The 16,174-nt window shown below is 42.7% G+C and overlaps 1 protein-coding gene across 3 annotated transcripts in view; it reads right to left on the bottom strand.

Moving 5' to 3' along the window:
- ABCC11 (ATP binding cassette subfamily C member 11) overlaps window positions 1–16,174 on the bottom strand; it is a 61,844-nt gene that overhangs the window by 45,204 nt on the left and 466 nt on the right. For all 3 annotated transcript variants that reach the window (XM_029925263.1, XM_029925262.1, XM_029925264.1), the window contains exons 2-6: window positions 13,933–14,069; window positions 11,013–11,171; window positions 6,434–6,581; window positions 4,041–4,274; window positions 193–366 (exon numbers count right to left, since the gene is read on the bottom strand). In XM_029925263.1, coding sequence (XP_029781123.1) covers window positions 193–366; window positions 4,041–4,274; window positions 6,434–6,581; window positions 11,013–11,171; window positions 13,933–14,069 — 852 coding nt within the window. The remainder of the gene's footprint in view (window positions 1–192; window positions 367–4,040; window positions 4,275–6,433; window positions 6,582–11,012; window positions 11,172–13,932; window positions 14,070–16,174) is intronic.

Genomic DNA, 16,174 nt, shown 5'->3' with positions numbered 1-16,174 from the left:
CCCCTCTTATTTTTTTGGCCAACCTTGTGGCCAGAGAACAGTTTAAGGCAGAAATTGAAGCTGAAACTTAACCACAATGGAATGAACAGTAAATAAGAGTCAATACTTCCCCTCAGGAGTACCCCAGCTTCCAGAGCCCTGAGAATTCTGGGGGACATCCAACATCAAATGAGTGGCAAAGAAAGACGTTACCTCCACCGGTAAAATCAGGAGGTAGAAAATGGTGGCGGAGAGCGCAGTGGGTCCAATAACGAGGTAGGAGGTGACAGTGCAGACAATCAGCAATGAGCAGATGAGACAGACCAGAGGGCCATAGTACACTCCTTCAAACAGGTAGTTTACGTCACTGGCGAAGAAGCCGATGGCCTGTAAGACAGCAAGCCGTGGGCATTCACCATGTCAGTTACTGAGAAGGGGCTACACTGCCCATGACAAGAAGGCTTGATAGGCAAGGTCATAGAGATAAACACCAACCTCTCCTCTTACTCTCTGTGTGACCCTGGACCAATTACTATACCACTCTGAGCCTCAGCCTCTTCACCTGTGAAGCTGGAATAGCTATACCCACTTCATATGGTTGTGAGAATGTCAATGAAATATAAAGGATTTGCACACATAGACTATGCTCAAGAAAAGTTATATTCTACTACACTATTGCTACTACTTCTAATATCCAGATTCTCCAGAGATTTGCTTCTAGCCTTTTAGCTTCTTTTATTCATTCTATCACTACTACTACTACTACTACTACTACTACTACTACTACTACTAATGGCTGGATTTTTTAAGACAGGAACTAATTCCTTTTATCCTTCATCTTTTTTCTTTTTTGCTATAGACTCTTCTGTCCACTTCCCTGCTCCCCAATATATACTGCCCAGTCCAGTTGTTATATAAAAGCTGACATTCCAAATCAAGAAATATTTAAGAACCCAAATCATGAATGTCTTTTAGAATGACCAATCTGGGTGCCTTAAAAAGTGATTTTCGGGGTGCCTGGGTGGCTCAGTTGGTTGAGTGTCTGACTTCGGCTCAGGTCATGATCTCTCAGTCTGTGAGTTTGAACCCTGTGTCAGGCACTGTACTGACAGCTCAGAGCCTAGAGCCTGATTCTGATTCTGTGTCTACCTCTCTCTGACCCTCTCCCACTCATGTTCTGTCTCTCTCACTCTCTCAAAAATAAATAAATATTTTTAAGTGATTTTCTTTTAACTTTAAATGGATCTCTTCTGGTTCCCAGGATGTGCCCCAGGCTGAACCTTAAAAAAAAATTAAAGGGTATGAGAAGCGTAGCTTAGTACATTAGTACAGCCACTTTAGAAGGGAGTTTCACAGGATCTTCTAAAGTTAATAATTGCACAAACCTCATGACTTGGCTATTTTATTTCTCTGTTGAGAAACACTTGCATGTGCTAGAGGAAATGCACACAAGGATATCCACTACAGCTGTGTTTATACCAGCAAAACCCTGGACACACCTTACGTGTCCATTGCTGGGGAAAAGTTTAAGCATCCACCCAAGGCATATTAGACAATATTAGGTCCTGGAGCAAACTCGTCAGAGTTCCTGTCCCAGATCTGTCATTTTACTAGCTATGGAGCCAAAGACTCACTACCCAGTCTCTCTGTGCCTCGTTGCCTTATAAGTAAAATGGGGATAATAATACAACCTACTCCATAGCACTGAGGTGACGACTCATGAGATAGTGCATATAAAACACTTAATTTTGGCATATTGAAAATGCTATATGGGGGGTGGGGAGGACATGGGTAAATGTGGTCTAAAGGTAAAAACTTCTGGTTATAAGACAAATAAGTATGTTGATCATAGTTAACAATATTGTATTGTGTATCTGAAAGTAGCTAAGACATTAGATCCTAAAAATTCTCATTGCAGGAAGAAAAGTCCAATGTATTTTCCATGGGTAACTTGCACATGTACCAAAATGTACTTTAAGAAGTCTAGAAGGACACAAGCCAAATTGATAATGGTGGTCACCTCCAGGTCTAAGGGAAGTGACTGGGTCTAAGGAGTCATCTATTCTATGTTGATCCCAAGGAGAACATATGCAGGTGTTTTTAAAATTAATGTTAAGATAAAATTTCCAGAAGCAATGCTAGGATTCCTCAGGTGAGCGGCTACTTCCATCTCCACTTCGGAGTCGGCCATCTTGTCTTACGTTCTGTGAGGCCATCTGGGGAAACTGGCTTTGCACAGAGAAGGTGCTCAGAAACGAGGCCCAAGGAAAAGGAAAGAGAGCCGGCCTCAGTGTAGACGGTCTCTTTGGCAAGGCAGGTAGATGCACTGGTTCAGAGCCCGGGCCCTGCAGCCAGGCTCTGCTGCCTACCGACCGCGTGACCTTGCACAAGTTTCCTACTCCTTGCCCCCGTTTCTACCTCTGTGACAATGGGAGCAATAACAGAAACTACCGAATAAGAGTGTTGCTGGAGGACTGACTGAGCTAATGAGGTAAAGCCCTGGGTCAAAGTCAGGCTTAATGGAAGCTAGCAATGACTATGATGACTCTTCTAAGATCAGTGGGGAGAAGGGCTGCCATGGATTTCAACTTCAGTCAAATGCAGGACAACAGGGAGCCCCCATGCTCAAGGCCTAACAGAAATCAGCAGTAATACAATCTAAACTTCTAAAACGCTGTCCCCTTCCTACATGCTTTGTATGGACTAACTCACTTAGTCCTATGAGACAACAATCCTGTAAGGCTGGTCTTACTATTATTCCGCAGCTTCAGAGAGATGAGTTGCCTATGGTTCCAAGACTAATAAAATGGTGAAGAGTAATGGTAACAATGATTAAAAAAAAATACCTTATGTTTGCTACCAATTGTGTTTAGGAAACGCATCCATTTGATAGCAGTGGTCAGTTTAGCAGACATTTCTTTGGACATCTGTCCTGTGTAATTCGAACACTGTCATTTTGGGTGATAGACAGAATCTAAAAGGATTTGTGTCTTTGAAGGGGATGCATATGGGGCAGCCTTATAAAAGGACAGGGGGTGAGGGTGACATGAACAACATGGCCTGGAGGTAGAAATGCCTGGTGTGTTTGAGAATTAGGGGTTAGCCAGGCCTGGCCAAACATAAGAAGCCAACCTAGGGCTGGAGGAGGGGAGATAAGACTAAGTGAGCTTGGACAGTTGCTGATGTCAGATGGCAAATGGGTCTGTCTTGAGGGTAAGAAGTCAAAGCAATTTTCCAAAAACTCAAATGTCTGTTCCTTTTTCATGGAGCCCAATGCAGGGCTTGAACTCATGATCCTGAGATCAAGACCTGAGCCGAGATCAAGAGTCAGATGCTTAACTAACTGAGCCACCCAGGCACTCCATCAAATGTCTGTTTCAATAGAAAAATAATCCATGCTCATTGAAGCAACTGGGAAGCAACTGAAAATAGGGAACATGAAATTAAGTACATAAAGTTCCAATACTCCCATGACTGTGGGTTGTAAGTCGGAGCATCTTTTTCCAATCTCTGTTGTTTGTTTGTTCATTTGTTTGTTTATAAGGAAAGCAAGAGCAGGAAACTGGTAACCAGATCTAAGTCCTTCTCTTTCACAAACAAGAATGAACACTCAGAGTGGTAATCTACAACTGCTTCTCCCTTGGTTTCCCTGAGCTGTCAATGTCCTCCTTCAGCCTCCTTCCCAGGCTGGGTGAGGGGGGTGCACTTTCCGATGTGCTTATCCTAAGGATTGGTGTCTTTCTGTTCACTGCTGTATCCTCTGGGCCTAGAACAGAGTCAGGCCCAGAATAGACCTCAGTAACTATGTGTTCAATAAATGTCTTTCAAGTCCTCTGAATAGAAGTGGCATCCCCCTGGGTTACCATTGATCTGTTCTTGTCCTCGGAGGTAATTGTTGGTGATTTCCAACACTCCTCTTAGGAATGATTTTTTTTCTCTTTCTTCCCCATCTCCTAACTCCTTTTCCTCCTTCTCCCTTCCTTCCCACTTCCTCCAGAGTGAGGATATCTGGAGGAAGGCTAGGCAAGCATGGCCTGCGGTATCCAGTCCCAGACACTCACCTCTCCTGTGGTGATGTGTGTTAGAGACTTAAATTGCATTAGCTTCTGAAAGGCAAAGGAGAAAACAGCAGAACGAAACCGGATGCCTGTGCGCTGGCTCAAGACCCAGCAGGAACACATGGACAGAGACTTCATGGACTCCGTGACGAAGAGGGCAAGGCAGATGCCCACGCCGTAGGCAATAGTCCCCGACTGCTTTTCAAAATATTCCAGGATCTTTGGTATAACTAGCATCTAGAAGAAAACAGGAGTTTGGATTATTCAGACCTCTCCATCCTTTCAGGCATATCAAACATGGGCTGCATGTGAGGTCCCAGGTCAAGGCTGGGAGCTTATTAAATGACCAAAACGGCAGCACCTGGTTGGCTCAGTCAGTTAAAGCATCTGACTTTGGTTCGGGCCATGATCTTGCATTTTATGAGTTCAAATCCTTCATTGGGCTCTGTGCTGAAAGCTCAGAGCCTAGAGCCTGTTTCAGATTCTGTGTCGCCCTCTCTCTGTCCCTCCCCTGCTTGTGCTTGCTTGATCTCTCTCACACAAAAATAAAATAAAATAAAAACATTTTAAAAACGATTAAAACTAACTAAATCATAACCTTGCTCTCAAGCTCACAGTCCCCTTGGAGGAGACAGGAGCTGAACAGACCCAGATCCGAATCCCGGCTCTGCCACCGCATGGCTTGCCCTGACAGGAAACAGAACACACACCCAAAAGAGGTAACTCAGGAGCTAATGAAGTGACTCTTTACGAAGGTGTGGGCAGAATTTGGGAAATCCAACAAGGGATGGCAGAGCACATGGAGCCAGTGACAGTAGGAAACTGTTACCTTCCAGACCTGGAGAGACAGGGGAGGATGAAGTCACTGGAATCCAGAAGGACAAAGTCATACAAAAAAGGCTCCTCCCAGTGGTCTGGTCCCCAACCTCCAGTGTCAGGGAAAGAAGCCATCAAATAAATAAATATCTTGCCTTCACTTTCTCCCTCCCCCAAGTCTCCTGTTGGGACTCTTCCATTGGTCCAACTCAACCAGAAGCCAGAGGGCAGGGGGACCTCATTAATGTGATCCATACAGACCATGCATTAGTGGCACAGACAGCATGGGCAATGATGGGAGGTGGATCTGAGGGGCAAATGGAGACTATCCAGCACTCTGTCACCTAAGTCACATAGCTCTGTGGTGTCATCAGCTGTTGTTCCCTCCTGACCTACGTTCATCCTCCTCTTAGCTGGTAATAGCACTACCGTTTCCATCTGGAAAGATTTGCACCTGTCCCACTGCATGCAGTCCAGGCTGGGTTGTCAAAGTGCCCTGTGCTCTGCTGGCTAACTGGCGAGCATGCGGGCCCAGCTGAGATAATGAGACTTACTCTCTGCACTTGGAATCTTGGGCTGAGGACCTGGTGGACAGGAAATAAAGCTAGTTCATCTCAACCATGGTACATGGAGGAGACAGGTAGTTCCTGCCACCTACCTTCCCAAAGCTGCGTAGCCATTTCTCAAAGCAGCTCATACTGAGTCAGGCTGTGCAATAAGTGCCTTATGTATTTATCTCATTTAAATTTACCCTGAGAGACAGGTAATGTTATGCCCTCTATTTTACACATGAGGGTTTGCATGAGGTCTACCACTGAGAGTGTAACGGGGTTCCTTTAAGAAACCAAAGGCACAGAGAAGGTAAACATTTTGCCCAAAGTCACCCAGCAATTAAGTGGCAGGGCCAAGCTTTGAACCAAGGCAATGGCTGCAGAACTCACACTCCTGGGGTGCCTGGGTGGCTCAGTCGGTTAAACTTCCGCTCAGGTCAAGATCTCATGGTATTCCTGAGTTCCAGCCCCACGCTGGGCTCTCTGCTGTCAGTGCAGAGCCCACGTTGAATACTCTGTCTCCCTCTGTCTCTGCCCCTCCCCAGCTTGAACACATGTGTGCTCTCTCTCTCTCTCTCTCTCTCTCTGTCAAAAATAAACAAACATTAAAAAAAAGAATTCATATTTCTAACTACTCCTAGCTCCATTGTCTCCAAAAGTTCTTTATCTTCTGAGTAGCAGTTGAGAGGCCAACAATCCCCAGCACCTGGTGTGGACTTGAATGTGCCAATTTCTTTTTTTTTTTCCTTTTCTGTTTATTTATTTTGAAGAGAGAGAGAGAGAGAGAGAGAGAGAGAGAGAGAGAGACTGAGGAGGGGAGGAGCAGAGACAGAAGAAGACATAGGACCTGAAGCAGGCTCCAGGCTCTGAGCTGTCAGCACAGAGCCCGATAAAGGGCTCCAACTCACAAATCATGAGATCATGACCTGAGCTGAAGTCGGACACTTAACCGACTGAGTCACTCACGCACCCCTAGCATGCTAATTTCTAAAGCCTGGAGCCCCACACCTCACGAAGCCAGCCACTTACCGGCCCCAGCACGCTCATGACAGAGAAGCAGCAGCCCAGAAATATATCCAAAATAGCCCTTGTTCTTTGAAACCTCATCATCACTCGGAACACTGAAGCTTTTTCTATCCCATGCTTTGAGACTTCTTCTTCCCAAAGGAGGCAGAGCCTTGAAAAGAGGAAAAGTGAACCAAGTGAAATGTCTTTGCATATGTTACCCAGATGTCTTACATCTTGCAAGCCTAGGAGCTTTGTTACAGAAGTTTTCAAACCTCAGAGAAGTAGAGAGGACAGCATAGGGAACCTCCCTAAACACCCATTCCCCTGCTTCAAGAGTGATTGATATTTGATATTTGACATTAGTGTTTCCTCTCTCTTCCTGTCTATTTGTCTTTGAGGGGGGGGAGCTGGAGATTTTCAAGCAAATTGCAGACATATCATTTCATCTACAAATGCTTTCGTATGTATCCCTTCCAGATAAGGCCTTTAAAAATCCTATAGTGACCATATAATGGTTATTAATTAATGACTATTATAACTATTAATTATTAATAACTACTAATTATTATATATTAATATAATATATTAATAAAATTGCTTAATGGCATTTAATACACAGTCTGTATTCAAATTTCTCTAACTGCATCAAAACACATTTTTATAGTTAGTCTGCCTAAGTCAAGATCCAAACACGGTCCACATATTGCACTTAATTATTTTTTTTAAAGTAGGCTCCACACCCAGCATGGATCACAGCAATGGGGCTGGAACTCACAGCCTTTCAATCAAGACCTGAGGGGAGATCAAGAGTTAGATGCCTAATTGACTGAGCCACCTAGGCATTCCATACATACTGCATTTAAATGACAAATCTGATAGATTTCCTGCATCTCATTTTAACCTGTAACAGTTTCCCCTTTTCTGCACTTTCTGCCATTTGTTTGTTGAAGAAATTGGGTCATTTATTCCATAGAATTTCCCACATCCTGGATTTGATTGACTACATCCCTGTGGTGTTGTCTAATATAACCTTCTATGCTCTGTATTTTCTATTAAACTCGTAGTTAGATTTAGAGGCTTAATGAAATTCAGAATTCAGGTCAGCTGGCAAAAATATTTAACAGGTGATGTAGTGTACTTCTTTTGCATAACGTCAGAAGACACGAGGTCAGGTGTCCCATTGTTAGTAATGTTCAGCGTATCTGTGGATTAAGGTGTATCAGCCTGACTCTTTCACTGCCATTCATTCCTCATCATTTATGACCATCGCCTAAATCCACATCCATTAGGGCTGGCAAAATAGTGATTTCTAAGTCTGCAATTCCTTCTGTACTTAGTAGTTTGGATTTTTCTATAAAACAAATAACATTCTTTCATCAACTATTTTGTTACCCTGAAATACGGTTAGTTGAGGAAATAGCCTAAGACTTTGAATAGTGTCACCTTTTTTTTATACACAGATTAAGGTTCACAAAATCCAAAATTCTGTCCCTCCACTTATTTCAAAGCCCCCCACAGGGTGCCCCAATGTTGGACCACCTAATTGAAAGTGTGCCCTTAGGGGCACCTCGGTGGCTCAGTCAGTTAAGTGTCTGACTTCAGCTCAGGTCATGATCTCATGGTTGGTAAATTCAAGCTCTGCATCAGGCTCTCTGCTGGCAGCACAAAGCTCACTTTAGATCCTCGGTCCCCCTCTCTCTGTACCCCTCCCCTTCTCTCTCTCTCTCTCTCTTTCTCTCAAAACTAAATAAGCATTTTAATTAATTAATTAACTCAAGTTTAAGAGAAACTTAAAAAAATAAATGAAAAATATAAACATGTGCCCTTATTTTGCCAATCTGAGTGAATGATGCCTAGGCTGTTTGCATTACACCAGCAACACAATAACACCAAAAACATTTCTTTGGGGGGGAAAATTGAAAAGCAATATTTCAAGAAAGCATCCAAGAAGGCACCATGACAGAAATTAAGAATTTTGTTGACTCTCTTATACTTCTCTTTTATTTTGTATTATATTTGATGCAGGAGCCGGTGGCTGGAAAATAGTCATTGTGGTGCTAACGGCTTCCTGGGTCTTAAAGTGGCCCAGGATGCCTCCCACACATCATAATCCGGCCTCCCAGTTGCAATCACCATGTTGGCATCTGCCCTTTTACTTCCTGGCTCCATCGTGTCCCACTGTCTGGAAGGCAATGACCACTGGCCATAGTAAGAACATCACGGACTATGCCCGAGGGCTCCAGGACTACCTGAGGCTTCCACTCCTTACAGAGCAAGAGCCTGGAGAACCATCCTTTGTGCTCAGGGCCTGAGAGCAGCACTGCTTATGCATGTTCTGTCACCAAGGCTCGCACGGCAGTTCTAGCACTTTCTACCCTTTACTCATACAGCCACGGACACCCGTGCCCAGCCTAAAGCCAGAAGGGAACAAACACCATGAGAATTTTCCTGTCCTACCTTCCTTTACCTGCCATCAAACCTCCAGGCTGTGTTTTCCTCCCTGAATTTATAAAACAACTGTCCCATCCTAGCCCATCGGGGTGGGCCAGATAAGGTGAGGGGGGGGGCGGTTCTGGGTCCTAGGTCAGTAAAGCAAAAATGTCCCATGACATCCATATGTGTTAGAGGATTTCATGATTTGTGGGCCAAACTGTGGGGCCATTGCCCCTCGTTCCAGCTCTACCCGCACATGTCCCTCAATCCACAGAGATAAAAAGTTAATTCCACTTGATTAAACAAATCCAAGTCTCCCCATAGCCTGCCCTCAACTCTGTTAGCAACTGTATCAATTTCTCACCACCATCACTAGATTCAAAAGACTTGGTTTCAGGGGCATCTGGATGGCTCAGTCCATTAAGCATCCGACCTTGGCTCAGGTCATGATCTCATGATTCATGGGTTGGATCCCTGCGTTGGGCTCTGTACTGACAGCTGACAGTCCTGGAGCCTGCTTCCAATTCTGTGTCTCCCTCTCTCTCTCTCTCTGCCTCTCTCCCCCACCTCAAAATAAGTAGGCTTTAAGATAAATGAAGAAAAAATTTTTCAAAAGGCTGGTTTCAGACTTCACTTCCTCCATTCATTAACTATGATTCAGGGAACATAATCTTACATCTCTGAGTTTCCAGTTTCTTCATATGTAATCTGGGGGAAATAGCATATGGAAATTATAACCCTATTGTGATGGTCACAGGAGGTATTTGATGGGCACATGAGAAATACAAATTGTGATAGTAATAATGAAGGTGATGGTGGTGACAATCGTGGCTCTGCTGCTGTGGCTGCTGTGAGTGGTAGTGATGATTGATGGCTGGCAATTTGTCAGCAAATCCTCACAGAAGTCAAAGTTCTTCTGAAGGACTAGGGAAGATGCACCCCAGGACCCTGTCAGTTCAGTGGTGAATGTAGATTAAAAAAAGTCTCTCTAAAGGTGTGGATGCACGGGTAATTATTTTTTTCAAATAAACATCCCAAAGTGGAGTGATTTATTAAAAAAAAAATATTGGTGGACACTTTCGTGTGAGTTATAGAACAAAAACAGCAGAATCAGTGAGACTCAAGTGAATAAACATAGATTAGGAGATCCTGTGCCTATAATGGTCACAGAAGGACAAACACTTAACTGGCTGCATATTATGCACTAGGCATTTTTCTGGGTGCTTCACATTGAATTTATCATCTCTTATGATTCTTACAACAATTCTGTGAAGGACCATGAGATAAATTTTATAATCCTTTTTTTTATACATAAAGACACAGGATCTTGGAAAGAGTAAGTGACTTGCCTGACGTCATAGCTGGCAGCCAGTGAGATTCTGACCAACATCCGGCATTATGCAAGAGGTCGGTGCTCCTTGAAAACTTTACTAATTCTGGGAAGCAATGGGTCAAAGTTAAACTAGTTTCTGTTTTCCCAGTGCCTTAAGTTCATTAATTTGCTTTGTAAACAAATCTCTGAGACCTCGCAATAAGTAAGCCACATTTCACAAATGCTCTTGACCACAGAATGCTCTCTTCGGGGAAGCTCTTGATGGACTACCATTTTCTGGAGCACATTTGGATAATGTGATTCACTACCTGGTGTCTCTCATGAAGGAGTTAGAGGTAGGAACATTAGTACAGAACATTTGAAGTCGCTTATTTGTCCCGCCACCCCACTTAATCTTCATATTACCTTGTGAGGTAGGTCGTGTAAGAAACTCAACCATACAACTAGTTAGTTAGGAGTTAAGGGTTAGAAAACTAGTCCCCTAACCCAAAATTTAATGATGAGTGACACAGGTAAATGCCTGATGGAGAAGAAAAAGCAAAAGGGACAGGAAGCAGTAATTTTTAACTTTCTTGGGGTCTTGGGCCCTTAGGCAAATCTGGTAAAAGATGTGAATCCTTGCTCCAGACAAAGGTCTCCAGCCCATACATATAAAATAAGTATCATTTCAGGGGGTTCATGAAATATGGTGAGGCCTCTTGCTACCAAGGTAGAGCCAATATTCTTTGGTTGTCTGACGATGGACCCGATGTGCTACTCTTAAGCATCCTTGGTCATCAATCCTATAGGACATGGTCTTTAACCAACCCAGGGGTTTGTCAATAGGGCTTTTACCTTTTAGCATTTTTTTCCGAGGCATCATGGACCGACAGCTGGGGGATGGTGTTCTCATCCAAGCATCTCTGCAAACCTTGGACCATGAGTGGAGTGAGCCAGGACAATGTGAGGTAGGAGAAGAGGCCAGCATCGTCCATGGGCTGAGGGGCAGGAAACCTAGCAGAGAAGTCACAGATCATATAGTTACCCTTATGATAAGGGTCTAAAGACAGAGAATTCAGCCAAGGGCAAAATTTTGCAGAAATGAATTATATACCATAGAAAGAGCACAGTGTGGTCATTTGGATGTACAAAAACATGAGGTTTTTTTTCTCATTAATCTACTCTGTATGATAGTTAAAAGCCAGAAAACAACAGTGGTGTCCAAGTTGCACAGTTGGTTGAGCATTCAACTCCTGATCTTGGCTCAAGTCATGATCTCACAGTTTGTGAGTTCAACTCCTGCATTGGGTTCTGCATTCTGGCTTAGATATGTGGAATATGAGAAGAGCTCTGAGCATAGTAAGTAAGGGGGGGAAAAGGCCACTTTTGGGTCAATAAATTCATTATGTTTTTACTTAAATAAAAAAGTAAAAAAGTATCTTTACTTACATAAAAAGGCCAACTGGTGTCTCAGTTGGTTAAGTGTCTGATTACAGTTCAGGTCATTATCTCACGATTTGTGAGTCTGAACTGCACATCAGGCTCTGTGCTGTCAGTACCGAGATTGCTTTGGATCCTCTGTCCCCGCAACCCATCCCTCCCCCACTTATGTGTACATACTCTCTCTCTCAAAAATAAATAAACATTTAAAAAAAGGAAGGGGTCACCTGGGTGTCTCAGTTGCTTGAAAATCTAAAGCTTGATTTAAGCTCAGGTCATGGTCTCATAGTTTGTGGGATCAAGCCCCTCATCAGGCTCTGCACTGACAGCACAGAGCCTGCTTGGGATTCTCTCTCCCTCTCTCTCTGCCTCTACCCAACACACTCTCTTTCTCTCAAAATAAATAAATAAACTTAAAAAAAGGAAGAAATGAGAGATAGCAGACAAAACTCATATGTAAGGTCAACCACTATTAACAATTGTATGTATACATTTATATATTTATGTATATACACATTTACATATTTATATATTTTGTGTACATGTGCGTTTATGTATTTATATATGTATATATACATGTATTCTAAATTATTAATAAAGCTGACTTTGGCAAAGAGATTAGAATTGGTAAAGGTAAATGAAGAGATTCTGTTTCATGTTTTCTATATTTTGCTTATATAATTTTCACAAAAATAGTAAAAATGGAATAAAAAGCAAATAAATTAGAATGATAAGGTCATATCCCTGGAAACGATTCACAAATACAGAAATAATGATTGGAGTAGGGTGTTGGGATTATATATAATTTCTACTTTTTTCTTTCAAAATTGCTTTAACACTATATGTTTCAATATGAAGAAAATTCAATTAAAAGAAAAAAGAGTTGGGGAGAGAGATGAGAATACAAAATGCCAAACCCATGGATGCTTTTGTTTTGTTTTGGGCTGCAGCCTCTCCTCCACTCACTGGCCCTTCCCAGCCTTACTGCCCACCAGCCGCCACAGCTGTGTGTTCTAGTCAAGGGTAGCCACAGCTTTGCCCACGTGCTAGAGAGAGAAGGGGCTAGGAAGGGTGGGAGTCTGTACCAGGTATCGCTGGTACATGGGGCCATGTGTGACTGCAGAGAAAGGGTGAGAATCTATGAGCTGGTGCCACTACACCCAATGCCACGTAGAAGCAGGATGTTTCTCTCAATGACACTGCCTAAGCACCCCGAAGGACCCACATTATTTATTCTCGGTGGAGATAAGAGCAATTCAGTGGGAACGATGTAGTGATGGGAGCTCAGGTTTTCCAAAAAAATAGGAAAACAACTGCAGTTCATTGATAGTTAAAATCTTAGCAAACATGTGAGAGAGAAGAGGGAATGATTACTACAAAACGGAGTCCCGGTGGTGATTCTAGGATGATTCTAGAATCACTCTGGAAGAATGTGAAGGTCCTGTTCACGGATGATGAATAAGTGAATATGTGCCTGATTCTCTGCAGCATATGTGCCTGATTCTCTGAAAACAAAGTTGTAGAAGTCAGAAAACATTTGGGAATGCTTATTTTAAACTTTGATTTAAACTAGAGAAGGATGCATTGGATTTCTTTAACTCTTAAGTTTAAGGATAACTTCACAGGGCATTTAACAGCTCCCCATCTCCCTTAGGATGAAGACTAACATATTTAATGCGCCCTCTGGAGACTTATGTCCCTCTGCGACCTCATCTCACGTCCACCGTCACACATGACTCCAGGGACACTGGCCTCCTTTTCAGTTCCCGGACACACCGTGTTACATTCCTTCCACCTCAAGGCCAGGTCTTTGCACACGCTGTTCTCTCTGCCCAGGCCACTCTTCCTTTACTCGGCCTAGTAAAACCATGTGCATGCTACAGGACACAGCTTAAGTACCAAGTGCCCACCATGTTCTCACTGTTTCAGTGTCCCTCAGCAACACCCCCCCAACACTGAACTTCATCGCATTGCCTTCAAGCAGCTTACAACCACATGTTTATTTATCAGTTTACTTGCTTACTGTCTTTTTCCCCAATGTGTGGTCCTCATGATGGGAAAGGATCACGTCTGCCTTAATTACTACTTTTCCTTTGAGGTCTAACACAGTGTCTGGTAGGTTCTCAGCGAATCTTTGTTGGATGAATGAATAGGTGAATGAAAGAAAGAAAGAATGAATGATCTGACTGTCTTCTGATGTGCCTCAGGCTGCCCTAGAGATATTTGGCTGTGCTGGGTGACATGAAGGTGCAGAGACATCTTTGGGAGGGATGTAGGTGTTAGCATCTGAGGAACATTGTCCTAATGGGTACTGCCCCCCCCCCCCAGGACTCACTTTGGCTTGGGACGGAAGGGAATCATGGTTCTCCAGGCAGCATCATACTTCCCCTCACGGAGCTCAGTTGCCATCCCTTGGGCCTCAGGCTCCGTCACCTGCTGGCCCCAGGGGCTGTCTTCTAAAGTGTAAGTTTTCTTGGGAAAGAAAATCCAAAAACAGGATCAGTTTTCTGACCTCATACTGTCCTGGAGTGTTGGCCACCCAAGGATGATGGATCTTTCCACATCCAGCTGCTAGAGTCAGACAGAGAAAGACAAACACTATATGATCTCACCAGTATGTGGAACCTAAAAACAACATCAACAAAGGACTAAGAGAACAGATCGGTAATTGCCAGATGCAGGGGTGGGGTATGGGCAGAATGGGTGAAGGGTATACCAAAATGATGCAAACTTCCAGTTATGAAATAAATAAGTCATAGAGATGTAAGGTATGGCATGGTGGCTACAGTTAATAATACTGCCTTGTATGTCTTAAAGTTTCTAAGAGGGTAAATCTTAACATTTCCCATTACACGAAAAAAATTTGTAATTATATATAGCGATGGATGCCATATTGTGGTGACCTTTTGCACTATACATAAATATTGAATCATTATGTTGTGCATCTGAAACAAATAAGTTTTACATAAATTATACCTCAATTAAAAAATAAATAAATAAAAGAGGAGCACCTGGGTGGCTCAGTTGGTTAAGGGTCCGGCTTCAGCACAGGTCATTAACTCACGTTTCAAGTTCACACCCCACGTCAGGCTCTGTGCTGACAGCTCAGAACTTGGAGCCTGATTCAGATTCTGTATCTCTCTCTCTCTCTGTCTCTCCCCTGCTCATCCTATATTTCTCTCCCTCAAAAATAAATACTTTAAAAAAATTTTTTAATAAAAAATAGTTGATGGGTAGGAAATAAGCAGGGGGCCAAGACTTAGGAGGTAACTGAGTCCCAGCCTTGGGTCTGCCCTACATTCACTGGGTCCTTCTGGACAGGTCACTCTACCTCCCCATGTTTTTATCTGTGATACATACTATAGACAAGAATAAAGGGAGCTATAGTCACCAACAGAATGTGAGACCAAGTCACTCTCTGAGAGTAAACCTACTAAAAAGAAATCAATAAGTAAAAAAGTAAGCCCCAAACATTACGTGTGACCCTTTTGATAAAGTGGGAAACAGGGATGTCTGGGTAGCTCAGTCAGTTAAATGGCTGACTTTGGCACAGGTCATGATCTTGCAGTTTGTGGGTTCAAGCCCCACGTCAGGCTCTGTGCTGACAGCTCAGAGCCTGGAGCCTGCTTCAGATTCCATTACTCCCACTTCCCACTCTCTTTGCCCCCTCCCACCCATGCTCTGTTTCTCTCTTTCTCCCAAAAATAAATAAATCTTTAAAAAATTGATAAGGTGGGAAACAACTAAAATTTAAAAAATATATTATCTCTAGGGCTTCATATAGGATAAATAATACTATCTTAGAAGCATAGTAAGGGATTGATGACAAAAGATTCGGGCAAGTGGTAACTTCAGGTAGGAAAAGCTGGGGAATTAAGTGGGGGGGATCAATAGCTGGATGTGATTGTTAAGGTCCAAGTTGGTGAGCTGGTGATGGGTTTACTGGTGCTCACTGTATTATTTATTATAAGTAAATACATAGATAAATAAGTAATAAAGGCTTGATAGATGATAGATAGATGGAAGATAGATAGATAGATAGATAGATAGATAGATAGATAGATATAGATAGATGATAGACAGACCAAGAAGGTTTGTCATGACCAGGGATTATGATTCATCTAATTGTGGAAGCCTGAGATCCATTAAAAGAAATCAAGGTTGAATAAATATGAGACAAAATTTTCTAACCTAATTTGCGACCATTGAGAATACCCTGTCGAAATTTTCAGAATGATCCAGCTTCAAGAAAAGCAAGCAGTTAGTAGTGCTTAAGAAAAATTGATTCAGTATCTAATGGATAATTGATACTTGTCACAACACAGCATTTTATATACTGTTAAGTGAAACTGCAATAGAGTCTAAGTTTATTTTGGGAGTGTTTGCTGTATAATTGGATTTAATGAAATGTTTAGAGGTGCAGTAGGCATGACTTTGAGTAAATAATGAAAGAAAATGCAAAATGCTTATTGATTTATGATGTGGTTTCATCTTAGCTTGGGCAAAGCATGCAGTATCTAATACATAGTAGCAGAATATTTACTATTGAAGCTTGAAAAGATGTGAGTTCTTTGTGT

This window comes from Suricata suricatta, chromosome 16 (assembly GCF_006229205.1).
Source record: "Suricata suricatta isolate VVHF042 chromosome 16, meerkat_22Aug2017_6uvM2_HiC, whole genome shotgun sequence".
Classification (NCBI taxonomy): domain Eukaryota; kingdom Metazoa; phylum Chordata; class Mammalia; order Carnivora; family Herpestidae; genus Suricata; species Suricata suricatta.
The sequence above is the reverse complement of the archived record's forward strand: the minus strand, read 5'-3'. Positions and strand labels throughout refer to the sequence as shown.